The 17,055-nt window shown below is 37.9% G+C and overlaps 1 protein-coding gene across 1 annotated transcript in view; it reads left to right on the top strand.

The window, feature by feature from the left end:
* TMEM65 (transmembrane protein 65) overlaps window positions 1-6,068 on the top strand; it is a 712,146-nt gene extending 706,078 nt beyond the window's left edge. Inside the window, exon 7 of the mRNA XM_044066591.1 lies at window positions 722-6,068. Coding sequence (XP_043922526.1) covers window positions 722-832 — 111 coding nt within the window. The 3' untranslated portion in view covers window positions 833-6,068. The remainder of the gene's footprint in view (window positions 1-721) is intronic.
* The last annotated feature ends 10,987 nt before the right edge of the window (window positions 6,069-17,055 follow it).

The following is a 17,055-nucleotide window of genomic DNA, read 5'->3' as shown; positions in this document are numbered from 1 at the left end:
GCCAGTAATGGTGTGTGTGTTTGTGTTATAACCCACTGCAGGACTGTTTCTATGCATCATGCATCTTGCCCAGTGCATGCTAGGACAGGTGCTCTTTGTCTTTAGGACAAAAGTGGAAAAATCAATTAGTAAATAAATATACAGTAATTACATAAAACAATTCTTTAGTAGGAGTAATAAATAGTTATTTGTAAATACATACCTCAGAAAAGGTAATAACACCATTATGGAGTTCAGGCTTTATATCCATTCATCTTGCCTTGTTATTCCTCCATTATTGTTCATGACTGTTACATTGCCATAAAAAATAGACACCTTTACTTCTAGGAAATTTCTTCCTGGCCACTAAAAACGAAACGAATATGTAACCATGCTCAGGAAGCAGTTATCTTTAGTGGGATAAATCAACTTAATCTTCAGTGAGTCGTTTATTGTTCTCTTTATTCATTGTATAATCCTACTTTCACCTTGTGTTCCTTAGTGATGACACAACTCTAAGCATCCAGCACTAACAAAAGGTACATAAACCTGAATGTTGTGAAGCTGAAAGACTGTATACTTAGTCTTGGAATGTATTCCTTTTGACATGCGTATGTGTAGGAAAACATGATGTTTTTCAGTTTGTTTTCTGTGCATTTATCCATTCATTATTATAAAGTTTGTTAATTGGGAAGTATCTCCTGTTATACATGGTGTTAACGTTTGTTTCTTTTTACTTTAGGGCAAAGCTATAGGGATCACTCTTGGCTGCCTTTTAGGAATGTTTCCATTGCTTTTCATTTCTGGAGACGAAGAAGGAAAAGAAGAAGAGAAAAATGAATCTGTTTCATAATACACTTAAACAAACTGTTGTACCACAAGTATTTTGTTACCCGTTGCTGCACATGATGTGGAATTCCACATGGCACTGAACAACTACCAACAACATGAAGAAAGGGGAGCATTTTCAACCCCTGTAACCTAAAAGAAGGCTTAAATATATGTAAACACTAACTTATTATATATTCTGGAAAGTACATACATTACATTCATGGATTTTCCTTTGTTAGACTTAATGCTCAATAGATGTCTAATGTTGCAACCAACCTTTCCAAGGCTGGATATCCGTCCATAGGTGAAACTGTAGCTAACTGCCAGCTAAGCTAATTATTCTGGTTCTCATTTGATCCCCCAGTGGTCAGGGGTCACCACATAGTTATCTAAAGGATCAAGATGCAAGCTTGGTTTGTAATAGCAATTTTTCCTTATTTTCAGCACCTTGTTTGCTCCCACATTGAGGTTTTCCTGATTAATGTCTGCTGCATTTTTTTATGTTTGCTGCTCGTGATTTTGATGACATAATGCAAGTTGCTTGTAAAAAGATTCTGGATAAGTCTGAAGTGTTGAATATAATCATAAATTCGAAAGATGATTCTGAGCAGAAAATGGGGCTGTATGAAAGGCTAACAATAATGTAGATGACCAGGTGGGATGAGGGTTTATGAAATCTGACAAGAAGATTTAACTTCATGTACTTCTCCCCATTCGCAGTACGGAATTATTTCAGTAGTGATTTACTAATGCTTATCATTTCTATATCTCGTCAGGAATTAATATACAGAAAGCATAGTCTAGCGTGTTTTAATGTTCAGTCTAATGAAAAATAATATTTTTTTACTGACAATTTAGTACACAGTTTTAAGCTTTTACATAGTCATGAACAAAATTTTTTTTTTTTTAAATCTGGGCATTCTGTTTCTCTTCTTATCTAGTAGTTTGTGTACAGTCGTTGGAGTTCCAGTAAACTTAAAGATTGTTAAAGAAAATAGCGACATCAAGTCACAGGTCTTTTAAAGCTTTGCTGGTTGGGCTTAGTCTTTCATAGCAGTGGATGGTATATCAGCCATGGTGGTCATGCAGTGTAGGGATTTCTAGTTTCTGAAGGACCAAACCTAAAGTCTGGAGCTTGGTAGAATATTCAACTTTGAAGGAGAGCTGTTACTGGTGTACCGGCATTACACACAGGAGAGCTCATTGTAACCAGTTAAAGTTGTACTGGAGCGTGCCACTGTAACCAGTTAAAGTTGCACTGGAGCATGCTATTGTAACCAGTTAAAGTTGCACTGGAGCATGCTATTGTAACCAGTTAAAGTTGTACTGGAGCGTGCCATTGTAACCAGTTAAAGTTGCACTGGAGCATGCTATTGTAACCAGTTAAAGTTGCACTGGAGCGTGCCATTGTAATCAGTTAAAGTTGCACTGGAACGTGCCATTGTAACCAGTTAAAGTTGCACTGGAGTGTGCCATTATAACCAGTAAATGTTGCACTGGAGCATGCCAGCTATTTATGGTCATCTGTGATGGTGTGTGTGGCATATGGAATGTGTCGCGCACTGTCTGCTGCACCTTACGTGTGCCATAAGCACTGTGCAAGCTTTGTGTTCATTGATGAACTTGTCCCATGAACCTTGCTTTGTAACACTGGTCCTGCCATAGGAGATCAGGTAATTGAGCAACAAAAAATGACTTGATGTAAGGTACTGAACAGAGACTGTGTAAATAAAAAAGAGAGATAAAATTACTAGACAGTTATGATGATTGTCAAGTTACCCTGTAATAATGGATTTAGGAAGACAAAGCCCATGTATTGTTTTTAGTAGTATAGCTGCTATTCTGGTACTGGAACTGCTATGGGACTGAAGTAATGGAAGAAAAAATTCCACTGTAGTAAACAGTGTTGCCAGTGGGAAAAATCTGTCCTTTTAGCTTCCAGAAAAAATTAAGCTTATTTTAACTGACGAGTCCTTGAAGCTTGCAGTGACTTTCTGTAGTTGTTTGCCCTCAGTATGTACTTGCTAGCAAAACCTTGTTAGTTCATTTTCATTTTTTGGGTACACCTCTGATATGCTTCACATATAGAAGGTACTGTGGTTCTTCAACATCTGTGTTGAGCAAATCTAGCCAGGATGTCTTCCATTTGTTGGTGTAAGCCACATATAGGATCAGATCCTATTTGAATGATTGTTTTATGCTTTGTCACTTCATCATGCATTGTTCATAATTCCGCCTTCCTTAACTGCAGGTAATTTAAAATAGTACACCTGCACACTGACAATGAGAAATAAACTAGAAGTACCAGCACAATAGAGACATTTAAAAGTAAGTCTTAAACATATAGGCATCACTACATGTTATTTGTACCCCACTTCCATGTATGTAAGTAAGTCATATTTTGTCATGTAGCGTATTTATATAATATGAGAGCTGTGTGGTCTGTATAGTATTTAGTTGGATTCAATGTTAAATGAGCATAGGAAAAAAACTTTGGCTTATGAAGTATATTAAAATGAAACAAGTTGTTTGACTCATAAATTCTAATTTTATACATCAGAGCAGGAAGTCTGGGCAAAGTTGCACACATTATATTTACAAGGTTGTCTTCATAGTTTTTTTTCTAGAAGTTGCCGTTGTGTCTCTGACGTGTAAGCTTTTTCAGCTGTAGTTTGGACTGTTCTCCTTTCTCCAGGAGGGGGAAGATTTCAGAGTTTTTGACTAAACAGTATAACCTCTTTTTGCTGGTCTGTTTATCTTGTACAAACTGAAATTGCAAAACCTGCCAGATTATAAAACTCAGCTGTTCTGTTTTGATTTGCTGTCTAATGCCATACCTCATAGTTCAGATCCGTTTGACTCCTGGCTTACTTTATAGGCATTGCTAATCATCCATATGGGTCTGACATACTCTAGAATACCATCATGTCTTTTAAATGAGTAGTGCAACAATGCAGTCTAAATTTAAATTTGAATGCTTACTTTGGCCTACCTCATAATTTGTAAAATCGAGTACAGTTGAAATTAGTAATCTGAATCAAATTAAAAACATTATTTTTTATGTTTTCATTCTTTACCTTTAAAGTAATATTAATTGGGAGTTATAGCTACAGCACACCTGTTTTCTTTCTCCATCAGTATCATTATGAGAAAATATTTTTTAAGTAAAGGGGCAGATGTTTTACTTAACTCCCACCCTTATATAATGGTACTAAAACAATAACTTTGTCTACTGTTGATATTATCTTTTTCAGGTAAACTTCCCACATTGTGCTTTCGTGTGTACTAATGTAGATCCTATTCACAGTATATATTTTTATTTTTATTACTGTCCAGTTTCTACTAGGGAAGCTGTCATATTTTCATATATCTGCTGGGCATGTTTAGTTTTAAAAATGACCTGATATTAATGACTAACTATGTATGTACATCAGGATGATTCCCAGCACCCTGTAGACCTGTTGTGTCCTCATCTGCCTGGAACAGCACACTACATCACCCTTCCATTGAGATCATCCTTCTTTGTGATGCACCTTACCTTTGGCTAGTGGATGGTGAGAGCCAGGTGCATGGGTCATAGTTACCTACAGCTAATGCACACCTTTGGCTGGGCTGCATGTCACATCAGCCCTGTTAATATCAGTGACATATGTGTGTGCAGTAATGCTGCCCCCCCCCCCCCCCAGCCAGCTGATGAATGTAGTAACTAAGTTCTGCTCGCCATCTGGGGAAGTTTCTGCAGTAGTAAGGAAAGCTCTCCTTCCCCTCCCATTCCTGCACAGCACAGTAGGCTTATGGCCGTTTGGACCAACTCCCCAGTGACTCTGTAGACACTGGGTCTGCTGCTCAAATACCAGGTCGGTCACCTGCTTCATACTCAGCAATGTAATCTCTACACTGCTGAAGCCAGTCCTGTATATCAGGAGTTTTATGAAGCATCTCCTGTTGTTTTACCATTCATTGTAAACCTACAGCCTGCATTGTTTGTAACAGTTTTGTAACTAAAAGACTAATATATACATTTAAAATAACCAGTAATGTACCTATCCAATTATAACCAGAGTGATGGACATTTTCTACCTGTTCATGTTATTTAACTGTCAACATTTTTTTAATTATTTCATCTTGTAATTATACAGGTATTTATAATCTACTAATAATTTCAGTAGTAGTACGAAAGTTAATAAACTGGATAGCGTTCTGAAAAGCCTTCGTCTCTCCCCTCCCCCATTAGTTGTCTTTGTTGCTACACTTTTAAAATGTTAAATGTAGGATTACATTTACAGATCTTTTTAAATGAATGAGTAATCTTTGTAAATTTTCCTTTTTAGCATGAAATGGGATGAGATTAAAAACAGATAAATTAAACTGCCATGGAAAAAGTCTTTGAACAAATGTTGCACAACTGTGAAAATATTTGTTACGTCTGAAGCATAGTTCTCTGATGTATTCAGTGTTAATTTTTATGAGACTGCATTTCATTGTTGTTGTTCTGTTTGATATTGTTGTGATAAATATCTCATAGCAGCTGTTGTAAGACAATACCTACAACATCATGATCATTTCATTACAAACCTGTGCATTGCATTCATCTCCAGTAATGTGTGAGTATATTTACTTTTTGAGTCATTGCTTATAAACAAAATTAATGTCGTTTAGCTTTCTAGTTCACTGGAAGATTATGTACTGTCACAGACATGGTTCCTTACAGCTGACTGTTCACACACACACACACACACACACACACACACACACACACACACACACACACACACACACACATTTTTTTCCTGACTGTGCACTTTGCAATTTGACCTGCAAACTCATGCATGCTTCATTTTTTGTAGTAATATACATCTTTTCTGAAATATGGGCATATATGTGGGCACTCTCACACACCTACAGACTCTAGCTGTGCATTTATACATGTAAATAGGTAGAAACATGCACCCATATTTTGTCTCCACTCTGCACTGCACTACATGCATGCACGCGCACACACGCGCACACACACACACACACACACACACACACACACACACACACACACACACACATTTTTTTCCTGACTGTGCACTTTGCAATTTGACCTGCAAACTCATGCATGCTTCATTTTTTGTAGTAATATACATCTTTTCTGAAATATGGGCATATATGTGGGCACTCTCACACACCTACAGACTCTAGCTGTGCATTTATACATGTAAATAGGTAGAAACATGCACCCATATTTTGTCTCCACTCTGCACTGCACTACATGCATGCACGCACACACACGCGCACACACGCGCACACACACACACACACACACACACACACACACACACACACACACACGCAGTCACTTGGAGTCTAGTAAGTGCACCCGAATACACATAGTTGTGCTTGCCATTGTTGCATGTCTGTCTGTAGTTGTAGTGCACCAGACCACAGTGGCAGCGCTGTGCCACCATCAAACCATCATCATTGTGTCATCGTCCTACACTTGTGGGTCTGGGACAGATCCCAGAGACATAATAAAGTAGTAATATCTGAGGAGGATACCACGGCTATATGTTTGTCAGTTGAGAATGCCCCAGGTAATTCTCCTTATAGAGATCTACGCCATCATTATTTGTACTACTTAATTTCCGGAATCACTGCATCTTATGAGACAAATGTTTTGTTGTTCACAGTGATGAGTCATTTGTTTCAGAGATGTATTCAAGGAATGAAGATTTAGTGATCCTTACTTTGGAAAATTTAATTCTTGCACCTTCACACACACACACACACACACACACACACACACACACACACACACACACACACACACACACACACACATGGTCACTCTTACATGGACTACACACACACTTCTTTTGTGCAGTGATACCCACAAATGCTTGCACGTTCATGCCCACCACATCTTGTTTGCTGTTTGTGTGTCTAAACTTTCATGTGTACTGACAGTAACATTTAAAATTATGCAGTGATGCAACTAACCATCTACACAATGACAGGTACAGTTTTCTTTTGTATGACAGTTGTGTCTTTCAGCTTTTCCCGGTTAGGGGTCGCCACAGCGGAACTCCGGTCCGCTAATGATTGGCAGTAGATTTTTACGTGCCGAGTTGCCGGCCCTGATGCACAACCTTCAACGAAGGTACGCCCATTCACGCATGCATCCACACAGAAGACGCTCTGGCTGGGAATCGAACAGGACGTCTTACTGTGAGGCGACAACATGCATGCAAGTAACAGACATGAATATTTTCTGACTTACTTGTTTTTATAATAGATTTGTACATATGCGGGGTCACTGTTACACATTTGCACACCTTTTTCTGATTCTTTAATTCTAAATATGATGTGTACCACCATTGTATATGTAGCAGTTTCCACTGCTGGCTTACAGATGTCTTTTTCTCTGTAATACACTGTTTTATGCTGACTTTTCAGGATGAATTTGCACAATTGAATGCTTGCTGTTTAATACCTATGCATTTGCCTACTTGGAGAACTGATGTGGTTTTACTGACATACTAAGCCTTGCACATATTTTTACAGGTGTGCCTAACTTTACACACCCAGTAATATTTTCCCAAAATCAGTAATATTACACTAGGGTGCCTGTTTGCACTGACAGCAACACAAATTTAATTATCATTCACAGGTGCTAGATGGTGATCTAGGGAGATTGAAATAAAATAGCTGAAATTCAGATCTTTCTCAGAGGCAAGAGACTAACAGTCATTGGCTGCCACCTACGAGAGATCACGAGGTTAGCACCAGTAAGGTGGGCCAAGTAGTGAACACATACATCACTGAAAAATCATGCATGCTATTCTTATGTGACACATTGCACGTGAGGCACCAAGGAATCCAGGACAAAGTTCTCCTTCATTTGCAGTATAATAGCCCTAACCTTGTGTGCTTTCTGTCTTGCATCATTAGAAGATATAAGGTGGGAAGCAGATGGGTAGAATAATGGGAATTTGCATGAGAACCAGGTGTCCGAGTTCAGTGAAGGTAAGAGACCCTCCAAAAAGAAGTACATCTACATACATGCAGACATCTATATGTGTGTGTGTGTGTGTGTGTGTGTGTGTGTGTGTGTCTATACATATATATATATATATATATATCTCCATATATATATATATATATATATATATATATATATATATATATATATATATATATATATATATATATATATATATATATATATATATATATATATATATATATATATATATATATATATATATATATATATATACATAAAGAGAGAGAAAGAGAGCAATAGATGTATACATGTATTTCTATCTATCTGTGTGTGGGTGCGGATGTGTGTATAAAGATATATATCTAGCGAGAGACTATTTTGCAGGCCACCTTTTTTCATACTTAAACTACAGCTGTTCTTGCATATCATCTTTTACAAAGTGCAGTGATTACACAATTAATAATATGTATGCCCTATAATTAGACTGCTAGATCAGGCAGAGTTTTAGAAATTATATGATAATTAACTTTGGGGCTGTGAGTAGCGCAGACTGATACAGTACATGTATACATTATGGACTGGGTAGCATATATCTGTAACGCATTATGTCACTGCTCAAGTTCTTGTTCTGTAGTTTATATACGAAATACAGTAGCATTACACTTCTATTGCATGGTGGTAAGTTTGTGTAAAAATTTAAATTGTTGCTATTTGTTTTATTTAAAGAAAGAAGCATTTATACATATATGTGGCGAAGGTACATATGCATGTAACTATAAATCACCAATAACAAGGACCAAAATGAATTTCATCTGTCCTTGTGTAACATCACATAGCTTGAGCACACCAGAACCATTTTCTTTGTGAACTGGAAGTGTTATAAAATCAGACACCATTTCATATGATGTTTAAATGATCTTTTTGTAGCTTTGCATCAGAATCTGTATTTACTAGTCAGGTACCATATGCCAAGTGTATTCTTTTCAAGATCTGTCATTGTAAGAGTGCAACAGTGAGCCTAGACTCCAATGTTTATCTGCCTCAAGCTGTACTCCTCGAAGACCTGATTTTTGTAATATTTGTACAGTTCCTACGATAGCATGCAGATTGAAGAAACTGAAGCAGAACTTTTGTTTGATAGAATTTCTTTGCAAGTACTAAACACTACATTATTTATTTACTGATATTTTTGTTAATGAACTGTACTGAATGCATTTCAAAATTCATTTTTTAATACCAACTAAGGTGAATTGGTGGTGTTTATTATGCAAAAAATGTCAGATTCTGCTGTGTAAAGGGGGTTACATTTTCAAATTATTTAAGCAGAGGTGATTTGCAATGTACTCTAGAGCATATTTTGTTTTTAGAAAAATAAAAGATTGCACTGAAAATGTAATGCATTTTCAGTGTAAAGTTTCAATGCTCTTCCATTTGGAATGATTTGCAGCAGGTCTTTTTGGCAGATTTTGTCATCTTCAATAACTTCTCACTGAACTCTTCACTGCAGTGGCCTCGTGTGTGTATTCTGGATTTGCAAGAAACTTGTTTTGTGTTGTATACTTCGCTCATCTTTAAAGGTTGCATAAAACTGTGTAAAAACATCTTTACAAGAATTGCATGTTGATGACTGCCTTTATTTGCTCTGGGTGAACCAGGGTTATGTCAGAAAACTACTTGTTTTGTAAACATCAGAATGATTAAACTCATTACTGTTTATTGTTTTCTGTCGCTAATCTTCAAAAGTGTAAAACTTGAATTTGTTGTGTTGACTGAATGAAAATCTAGATATTTACTTTCTTTTATGTCTGTATTTATTTATCTATTTACAGTTACCAGCTGGAATGCCTGTCTGGAAAGTCCCTCTTTTTAGTTAAAGTTCTGTAGAGAAAGGTTCCAGAGCATTAAGTCAACACACAGCAGGAGTATCTTAGACATATGAGATAGCATTCAGTGTGATTTGGAGAACTGTAAACTAAAACAGTAACATGTATCATATGTACACAATAAATACTGATTCGATGTAGTGTTGAAAAGGTTATTTGAGAAGATAGAGATGAGATCTGTGTATGGTAGTCCATTGATAGGATCTAGAGAAACATTGCTTCCATGCTCAGATCACCATAGGTAAAATCCAGTACTACTTCTTTGCAAACTATAGGTCCCCCTCTATGACCCAGGAAACCCATTCTGTGTATTTAAACTTATTAGAAACACTAACCATCCAACCCAATACCATATTCACAGGTGATTTTAATTACCCCACTATTAACTGGGAATCCTATATGACAGCAAACATACATGCACAGAGATTTTGGATTTTATAAACACAAATTCCCTGGACCAGATGGTCAATACATCAACCAGGGGTGCAGCCATACTGGATCTGGTCCTCACTAATATGGGAGACTGCTACATATCCCCTACTATAATGGCTTCCCTGGTAAGGTCAGCCCATAAAATGGTCCCCTTTGAAGTAAAAGTAAAACCTGGACCCCAGGTAAACCTGGAATGTTCAGGAACTATTTTAAGGCTAACCTCCTGCTATTATGTGAGAACCTGGCAAAAATTCAAGCCCCCATAAACCCTAAGAACACTGCTGCCTATACAGAACTGTTCACAGAAACCCTGTACAAGCATGTTAATAGCTGCATAGAGGCAGCTGTACACACCAGGAAGAAGTACAGAACTAACTCAAAAAAAAAAAAAAAAAAAAAAACAGGCCACCCTGGTGGAATCACAAAATCAATAGGCTGTATAACAGGAGGAAGAAGATCATGGCAAAAATTAGGTGCAGCACCCAGCAGGATAAAAGCACTCTCAAACTAAACAAACAACTCAGAGGACAAGTAAAGTCTACCAAAGCAAATTTGAGGTATATTTGCCCTCCCAGGCTAAGGAAAAACCCAAAGCATTCTTTAGCTATGTCCACAACCTCAAAGGCAATACACAACTGTGTGCAGAGCTCATTGTAAATGGAGCCACCTATACTGAGCCAGAAGATATAGCAAACCTCCTGGCTGATAAATTCAGCTCCAACTTTACCCCTCTGCCCCTCTCAACCTTCCCTCAGGAAATGTCATCAAATATAACTCCCCCTACTATCACTAGGATCCTTAATGCTCTCTTTAAGACCAAGAACACTGCATCAATGGGCCCAGACAGTATCCCAGGATGCCTTCTAAATAGCATGAAACATGACCTGTCAAGACCTCTGGAATTACTATTTAACTGTAGTCTCCCAACAGGCTTCACACCTCATGAATGGAGAAAGTCAACAATCATCCTTCTGCACAAAGGTGGGCCATCTACACACCCTGGAAAATACAGACCCATAAGTCTCACTAGTTTTATATGTAAAGCCATTGGAAAGAATTATCATGGAGATGATCAATAGAGATATAGTAAACCTCCAGACACTGGACCCAACCCAGTTTGGTTTTGTCAATGGCAGATCATGCCTACTCAACCTGGTGGACTTCTTTGAGAAGGTCACAAAAGCAATGGATGATGGCTTAATCGTTCACACTGCCTACTTTGGCCTGGCCAAGGCATTTGAAACAATACCCCACTTGGGCATTGTTGACAAACTCAAGAAGTTAGGTACAAACATGTATGTCACCCTGTGGATAGCCAGCTGGCTCACAGACAGGACCTACGAAGTTAGAATTGGGGAGTTCACCTCTCCAAAGAGGCCAGTCACAAGTGGAGTCCCCCAGGGATCAGTCCTTGGGCCGCTCCTTTTTGGCATTTACTTCTGAGAAGTCAAGGCCAATGTCATTGGTCTCTGGCTGACTAAATTTGCAGATGATTACAAATTAGTAGCTGTCATTAAATCTCACACTAACACAAATGTTCTCCAGGAGCGGCTGACACAGACAAACAACTGGTGTCAGAGCCATGGGCTAAAACTAAATGCCAAGAAATGCATAATAGTATCCTTTATGAAGTCATCCATCCCTGGTAACTGTCATATTGACAACATACCCCTTAGAGCTGACCCAGTAGTCAGGGACTTGGGGAGACAAATAAATTGTAATCTAACCATCACTCGTCTACAGTGGTGAGGAAATCATTCTATGTTGCACAACTTATAAACAAAGGTATGGCATCTAAGTCCAAGGAAGTCATTGTTCCACAGTATTTGGCATTCATCAGACCTATCACTGAGTACAATGCCCCCTTTGGTATGTACCTAACCAGGCATATCCAACAACTGGAATGTTCACAGAGGTTCCTCACTAAAAGAATACAGGGTGCAAGTAAAATGACCTTTGCAGACTGCCACAAGGCCTTATCAGTGTATTCTGTCTCCTGCAGGCTTTTGAGGGGACATTGTCAGACCCCACTCTGATGGGCCTCCTGCATATCCACAAAACAAACAGCACCAGAATTACCCATTCTAAAGACTTAAATTTTGCCAGTGATATAAACAGGACCTGCTGGAGAGATAGGTATGTATCCAGCGACTTCCCCATCTATGGAATAGGCTCGCCATCCATGTGAAGCAGAGTTCCTCACTAACCCAATTCAAGTGCAGCTTGGACAATTGGATGAGAAACCAGACATTCATTCCTGGTTTGGCACCTATGTCTCTAATGGACACAGGTAACCTGTAAATGTTTCATCTCCCAGGCCCATGCTTACACTTATCAGGGGTATCAGAACTTATCAGAGATTTGGGATGCCTGGCTAGGCCTAAAAAGGCCCTTGTGGTCATTAGCCTAGTAAACACCGATGAACCTATAATGCATGGCATGGCCAATAGCTGAAACAAAAGTCCAGAAGCTACACAGAAATGTATGATACTCTGTTGTTTTGAGAGTTAATGGATATAAGCTTGATGTTTACATCTAGTACATTTGTAGCAGAGATGTACAGGGATATGTGTGACAAGTTAACTGTCAGAAATGCAGCTGTACATTCTCCCTGCAGTGATTTCTCCTGTTCAGTAGTATGTCTTTGGATTATGTTGAGTGACAGTAGTTATCTTAGTTTATTTTGTTCAGTGCTACATAGTCAAGTGCACATTTAAAAATAATTTACTGTTTATGAATTCATATTTTACATTTCATGTGTAATGCTCATGTTTTCAACTCTTTTTCACTCTTTGTTATCTTTATACTTTACATTTCTTATGTCTATTTCTAGCCAATTTCTGGAATGACAGAGATATTTGGCTAGGACCTGTGGAAACTCACACAGTTTTTCACAGAAAGAGTGTGTTATTCTTCCTGAAAGAGTATTAGCATACTTCAGATTGGTAATGGTGGATGGACAGACAGTAGAATTAGAGAAAAGCTTTGCTTGATGAGGAATTTTTGCATTTAGATAAAATTACTTAGTGCCAGTCTTTCAGGTTCAGAGGCTGAATGTATTTATTCGACAACAAAAAGTGGCTGAAAAGTTGCCGGAGGGGATCATTCAGGAGGAGGACGTGAAAACAGCTGACAGTCACCCTGTTGCATGTTCTGGAAGTGTGAGTAGTAGGTGAAGGTAGTGTTCTGAAGTTAGCAGAGCTTCAGTCTGATGTGTGGAGCCTGACAGCGAAAAATATGCAACAGGTAAATGGAAGATGATGGAAGAAGAGGAGGACACACACACACACACACACACACACACACACACACACACAGGAATGTATGCACACAAAATATGCATTCTACACAGCTACAAGCAAAATTGTATACAGCATTTCACAGGACTGGATCACTTTTTTCAGGTATGAGACAAATGGATTCTGCTGTGTGTCAAATCGGAGTCTGTATTTGTTAATAGCTTTGAAACTGAATAGAACTGGTTAAATGAACCCAGTGATTTTTTTAATAATTTTATTAGATTTTCAAAATAAAAGAAAATGAACAAAGCTAAAATAAATTCAACAGCTTTACAACCTGTGTATGCAATCTGTGGGATACATTAACAGAATTAAATGTTGAACATTATATACGTATTTTTATATGATCAAAATGTTTTTGTCCTCCAAATGAATATTTATCAAACTTGAAAAACATTCTTCATCCAGAATAGCTTATAGCCCCCTTAGTTTTGTTCACGTTCCAATAAAAATGTGTCCCAGATACCCAGATTTTTGGTTTAGCTTCTACCATGTTCATTTTCAATAATGTTCAACTATTCTAATCAGTTTCAAGAATTCAGAACTGTAATACTTGAGGAATAGCATCTTTCTGATTCAGGTGGTAACTCAGGAGAAGTTAAAGCTGTTATTACGAAATGATGAAGATCAGTAGACATAAAGAGGGTGTCACAAAGATTACATGTGCCACTATATGAGCTGTAAGAGAGTGGGCTGATTATTTTGTTCCTTGGACTGGGGGTGGGAGGGAGGTGTAGCATTAGATGTTATGGACTAACAGCTTTACATCTACTGGATGTTCTTTTTGGGGGGCAGGTTGACAGATGTGGATTATCATATGTACAGCAACCCAGGATTTGTTGTACTTGTCAGAAGAAAAAGTGCATTACTTTGAAATTACCTTCAGAGGCATGATGAACTATGTACAGGGAATCACGGGATGTTGAAAAAATATGTAGTATTTAGCCTGTTACTGAAATTCAGCAGATGTGTGAAGGGGAAAGTGTTGAGGGCATTCAGATTTATTTTGCAGTTGTTTTGTTACAGAAATAGCTTTAAAAATTGAAATGATGTGCAGGGGAGTGGAGCAGGTTTTATCGTACTCAGCATAATAAAATGAGAAAAAAAGGATAAAGTGCAAAAAAAAAAATACAGACACACTACTCATGACCACTGAGAACGTGGATGAGGGTTCGTGTACTGTGACAGAATGAGAAGTGAAGGTGATACACGAGAACATTCCTGTTGTGGCAAGGATTAACAACTGGAAGCAAAGAAAGAAGCTGAACATTATTAAAATTTTCTTAAAACTATAATGTGAATTGATTGGGAAATTCTTAGTTTAATAGTATAAAAAACATTTTAGAAGGCTGGCTATATTAAATTGGAGAAAATAGGCAAGAGGCTGACATATTGTGTTTGCACTTTGATGATGGGAGGGTGTTTTGTCTTCCCCGGTCATCTTCAAATTGAGTTTGGATCGCTGGATGGGGAACCGCAAATTCACACCTGTGGTAGCACCTCTATTATTTATGGTTTATCAAGTATGGTTAATCTCTCTCTCTCTCTCTTATATATATATATATATATATATATATATATATATGTGTGTGTGTGTGTGTGTATGTGTATATATATATATATATATATATATATATATATATATATATACACACACACACGCATAAACACACACACACACACACAACAGTGACACTATTTGAGCCCATTATTACTTGGGTCTATATTAGATCAGCGAACGCTTAAACAAGCAAATGCTGATTGATCGACCTTATTTTAGTGAATGTTAAAAATTTTGAAGCAACAGAAACTCAAATTTTTTCCTAGGGAAAGAATTTGGTTGTCCGTTTCTGTTGCTTCGGTATTTTCAGTGCTGTGGTGGAAAGTTACGGGTCAGATTCAGGTAAGTGTGCGATTGTGTGGATGTGAGTGTTAGGGTGGGTTAGGTGAGTAAGGGTTAGGGCTCGGGTTAGGTATTTGTGCGATTGTGTGGACATGAAGGTTAGGGTGGGTTTAGGTGAGTTAGGGAGCGGGTGAGATGAGTGTGCAATAGTGACGGAACTTAGGGTTAGGGTTTGGATTAAGGTAAGTGGATAGTCAGTGGTGTGTGCATAGTTTAGTGTAGGGTTAGGTGTCAGATTTTAGGTGTATGTGTGTGGATTTCTGTTTGTTTAGTGTGCTATGTGTATGTGTTTTGGATCAGCGATTTTTTTCCCTAGGAAATAAATCGCTCATCTGACAATTCAAGATTGTAAGCTTTCGCTTACATAAGGTCGATCAATCAGCGTTCGCTGATCTAATATAGACCCTTATTACTTGAATTGTAGAACCAAGTATTGGGGTCGACATACAGTTTTATTCCGTATTATTCTAACATGTACATATGTGAACAGGAGATTGAGCTAGCCTTACAGGAACTGAAATACATTTGACATTTTTGAGATTGTACATTAATGAAGAAAAAAATAGGTTGTCTGTCCAAGGACCACAACTGTGCTTCTAAAAGTAGCAAAATTGCTAGTGGGAATCTGGAGGAACCTTCTTAAGTCTAAGATTGCAGTATAACAAAAATGTTCCTTCCTGTCTGAGTTTGCAGACTGGCACCATATACTGGTGAGGCAGACATTAGGTTCTAGCATTCTTTCTTTGTCTATATATTCTTGGAGATATCGAGGGCTTTGCATTTGACTTTTTTGAGTAATTCTTTTATTGACTTTGAAATGTAATAACCCTAAGGAGCCTATACACAATCATCAGAAATGCATTTCAACATTTGGAGCACTGATCTTATAAATCAACATTTCTATAACTCTTATGAACACAAATCACCAGCTTCTCATTTTAATGTCATATTCTTTTTGATTCAGTGCTATTACAGTACCCCAAAATTATACCCCTTTATTTTCTTCCTTCCAGGGCATTTACTTATGAAAGATAAGACAAGATCACACAGTCCTTATTTATGTATCCATCCATCCATCCCTTTTCAGGGAGACTTGAAGTGGTATTCATGCTGACCAGGGAGAATTTAGCCAGGGCACTTGGGAACTTCCTCCACTTTTTTTCTGCTAAGTGCTATGGGAGCTTTTACAACCACCTTAGCCAACACCAAGTCAGGCAAATGGGACCGCTGATTAACATCTGATTTGAAGCATGTCACACTCAGAAGTGCTGCACTCCCCATATAGCACACTGCAGTATCAGAACTGAAAAATGAATCCAAGTACCTTATGTGGGTGCAGTAACCTTCTCATCTTCCAGCACCAGAAATGGCTGTACTACCTGTTGAGCCACTGACACGGCTGCATTTTGTTTATACCATTTACTTACAAACACCATAATTGCAGGAATAAATACCTGCATTTTATGAAAGATAATGTGTTTGTAATATTATCCCACAACCCATAACTTCATTCTTTTATTCCATAGTACCCTAAACGCTGATAAATACATTTCTCATTTCCTATTTATTTTAATTTTACCTTTTTCTTCTGTAGTTTGATGCTTAGTTTTAACAGATGCTTCCATCCCACACCCTTTAAACCCACAGTGTTCATAGAATCAGGCCCTATATTTCCCTTAGACATTGAAGACCCCAGAGAGGCCTAAAAGATCTGAGCTACCAGTAGGGGCTGGAGGA

This window comes from Protopterus annectens, chromosome 3.part1, assembly GCF_019279795.1.
Source record: "Protopterus annectens isolate FY-2018-M chromosome 3.part1, PAN1.0, whole genome shotgun sequence".
Taxonomy (NCBI): domain Eukaryota; kingdom Metazoa; phylum Chordata; order Ceratodontiformes; family Protopteridae; genus Protopterus; species Protopterus annectens.
The sequence above is the reverse complement of the archived record's forward strand: the minus strand, read 5'-3'. Positions and strand labels throughout refer to the sequence as shown.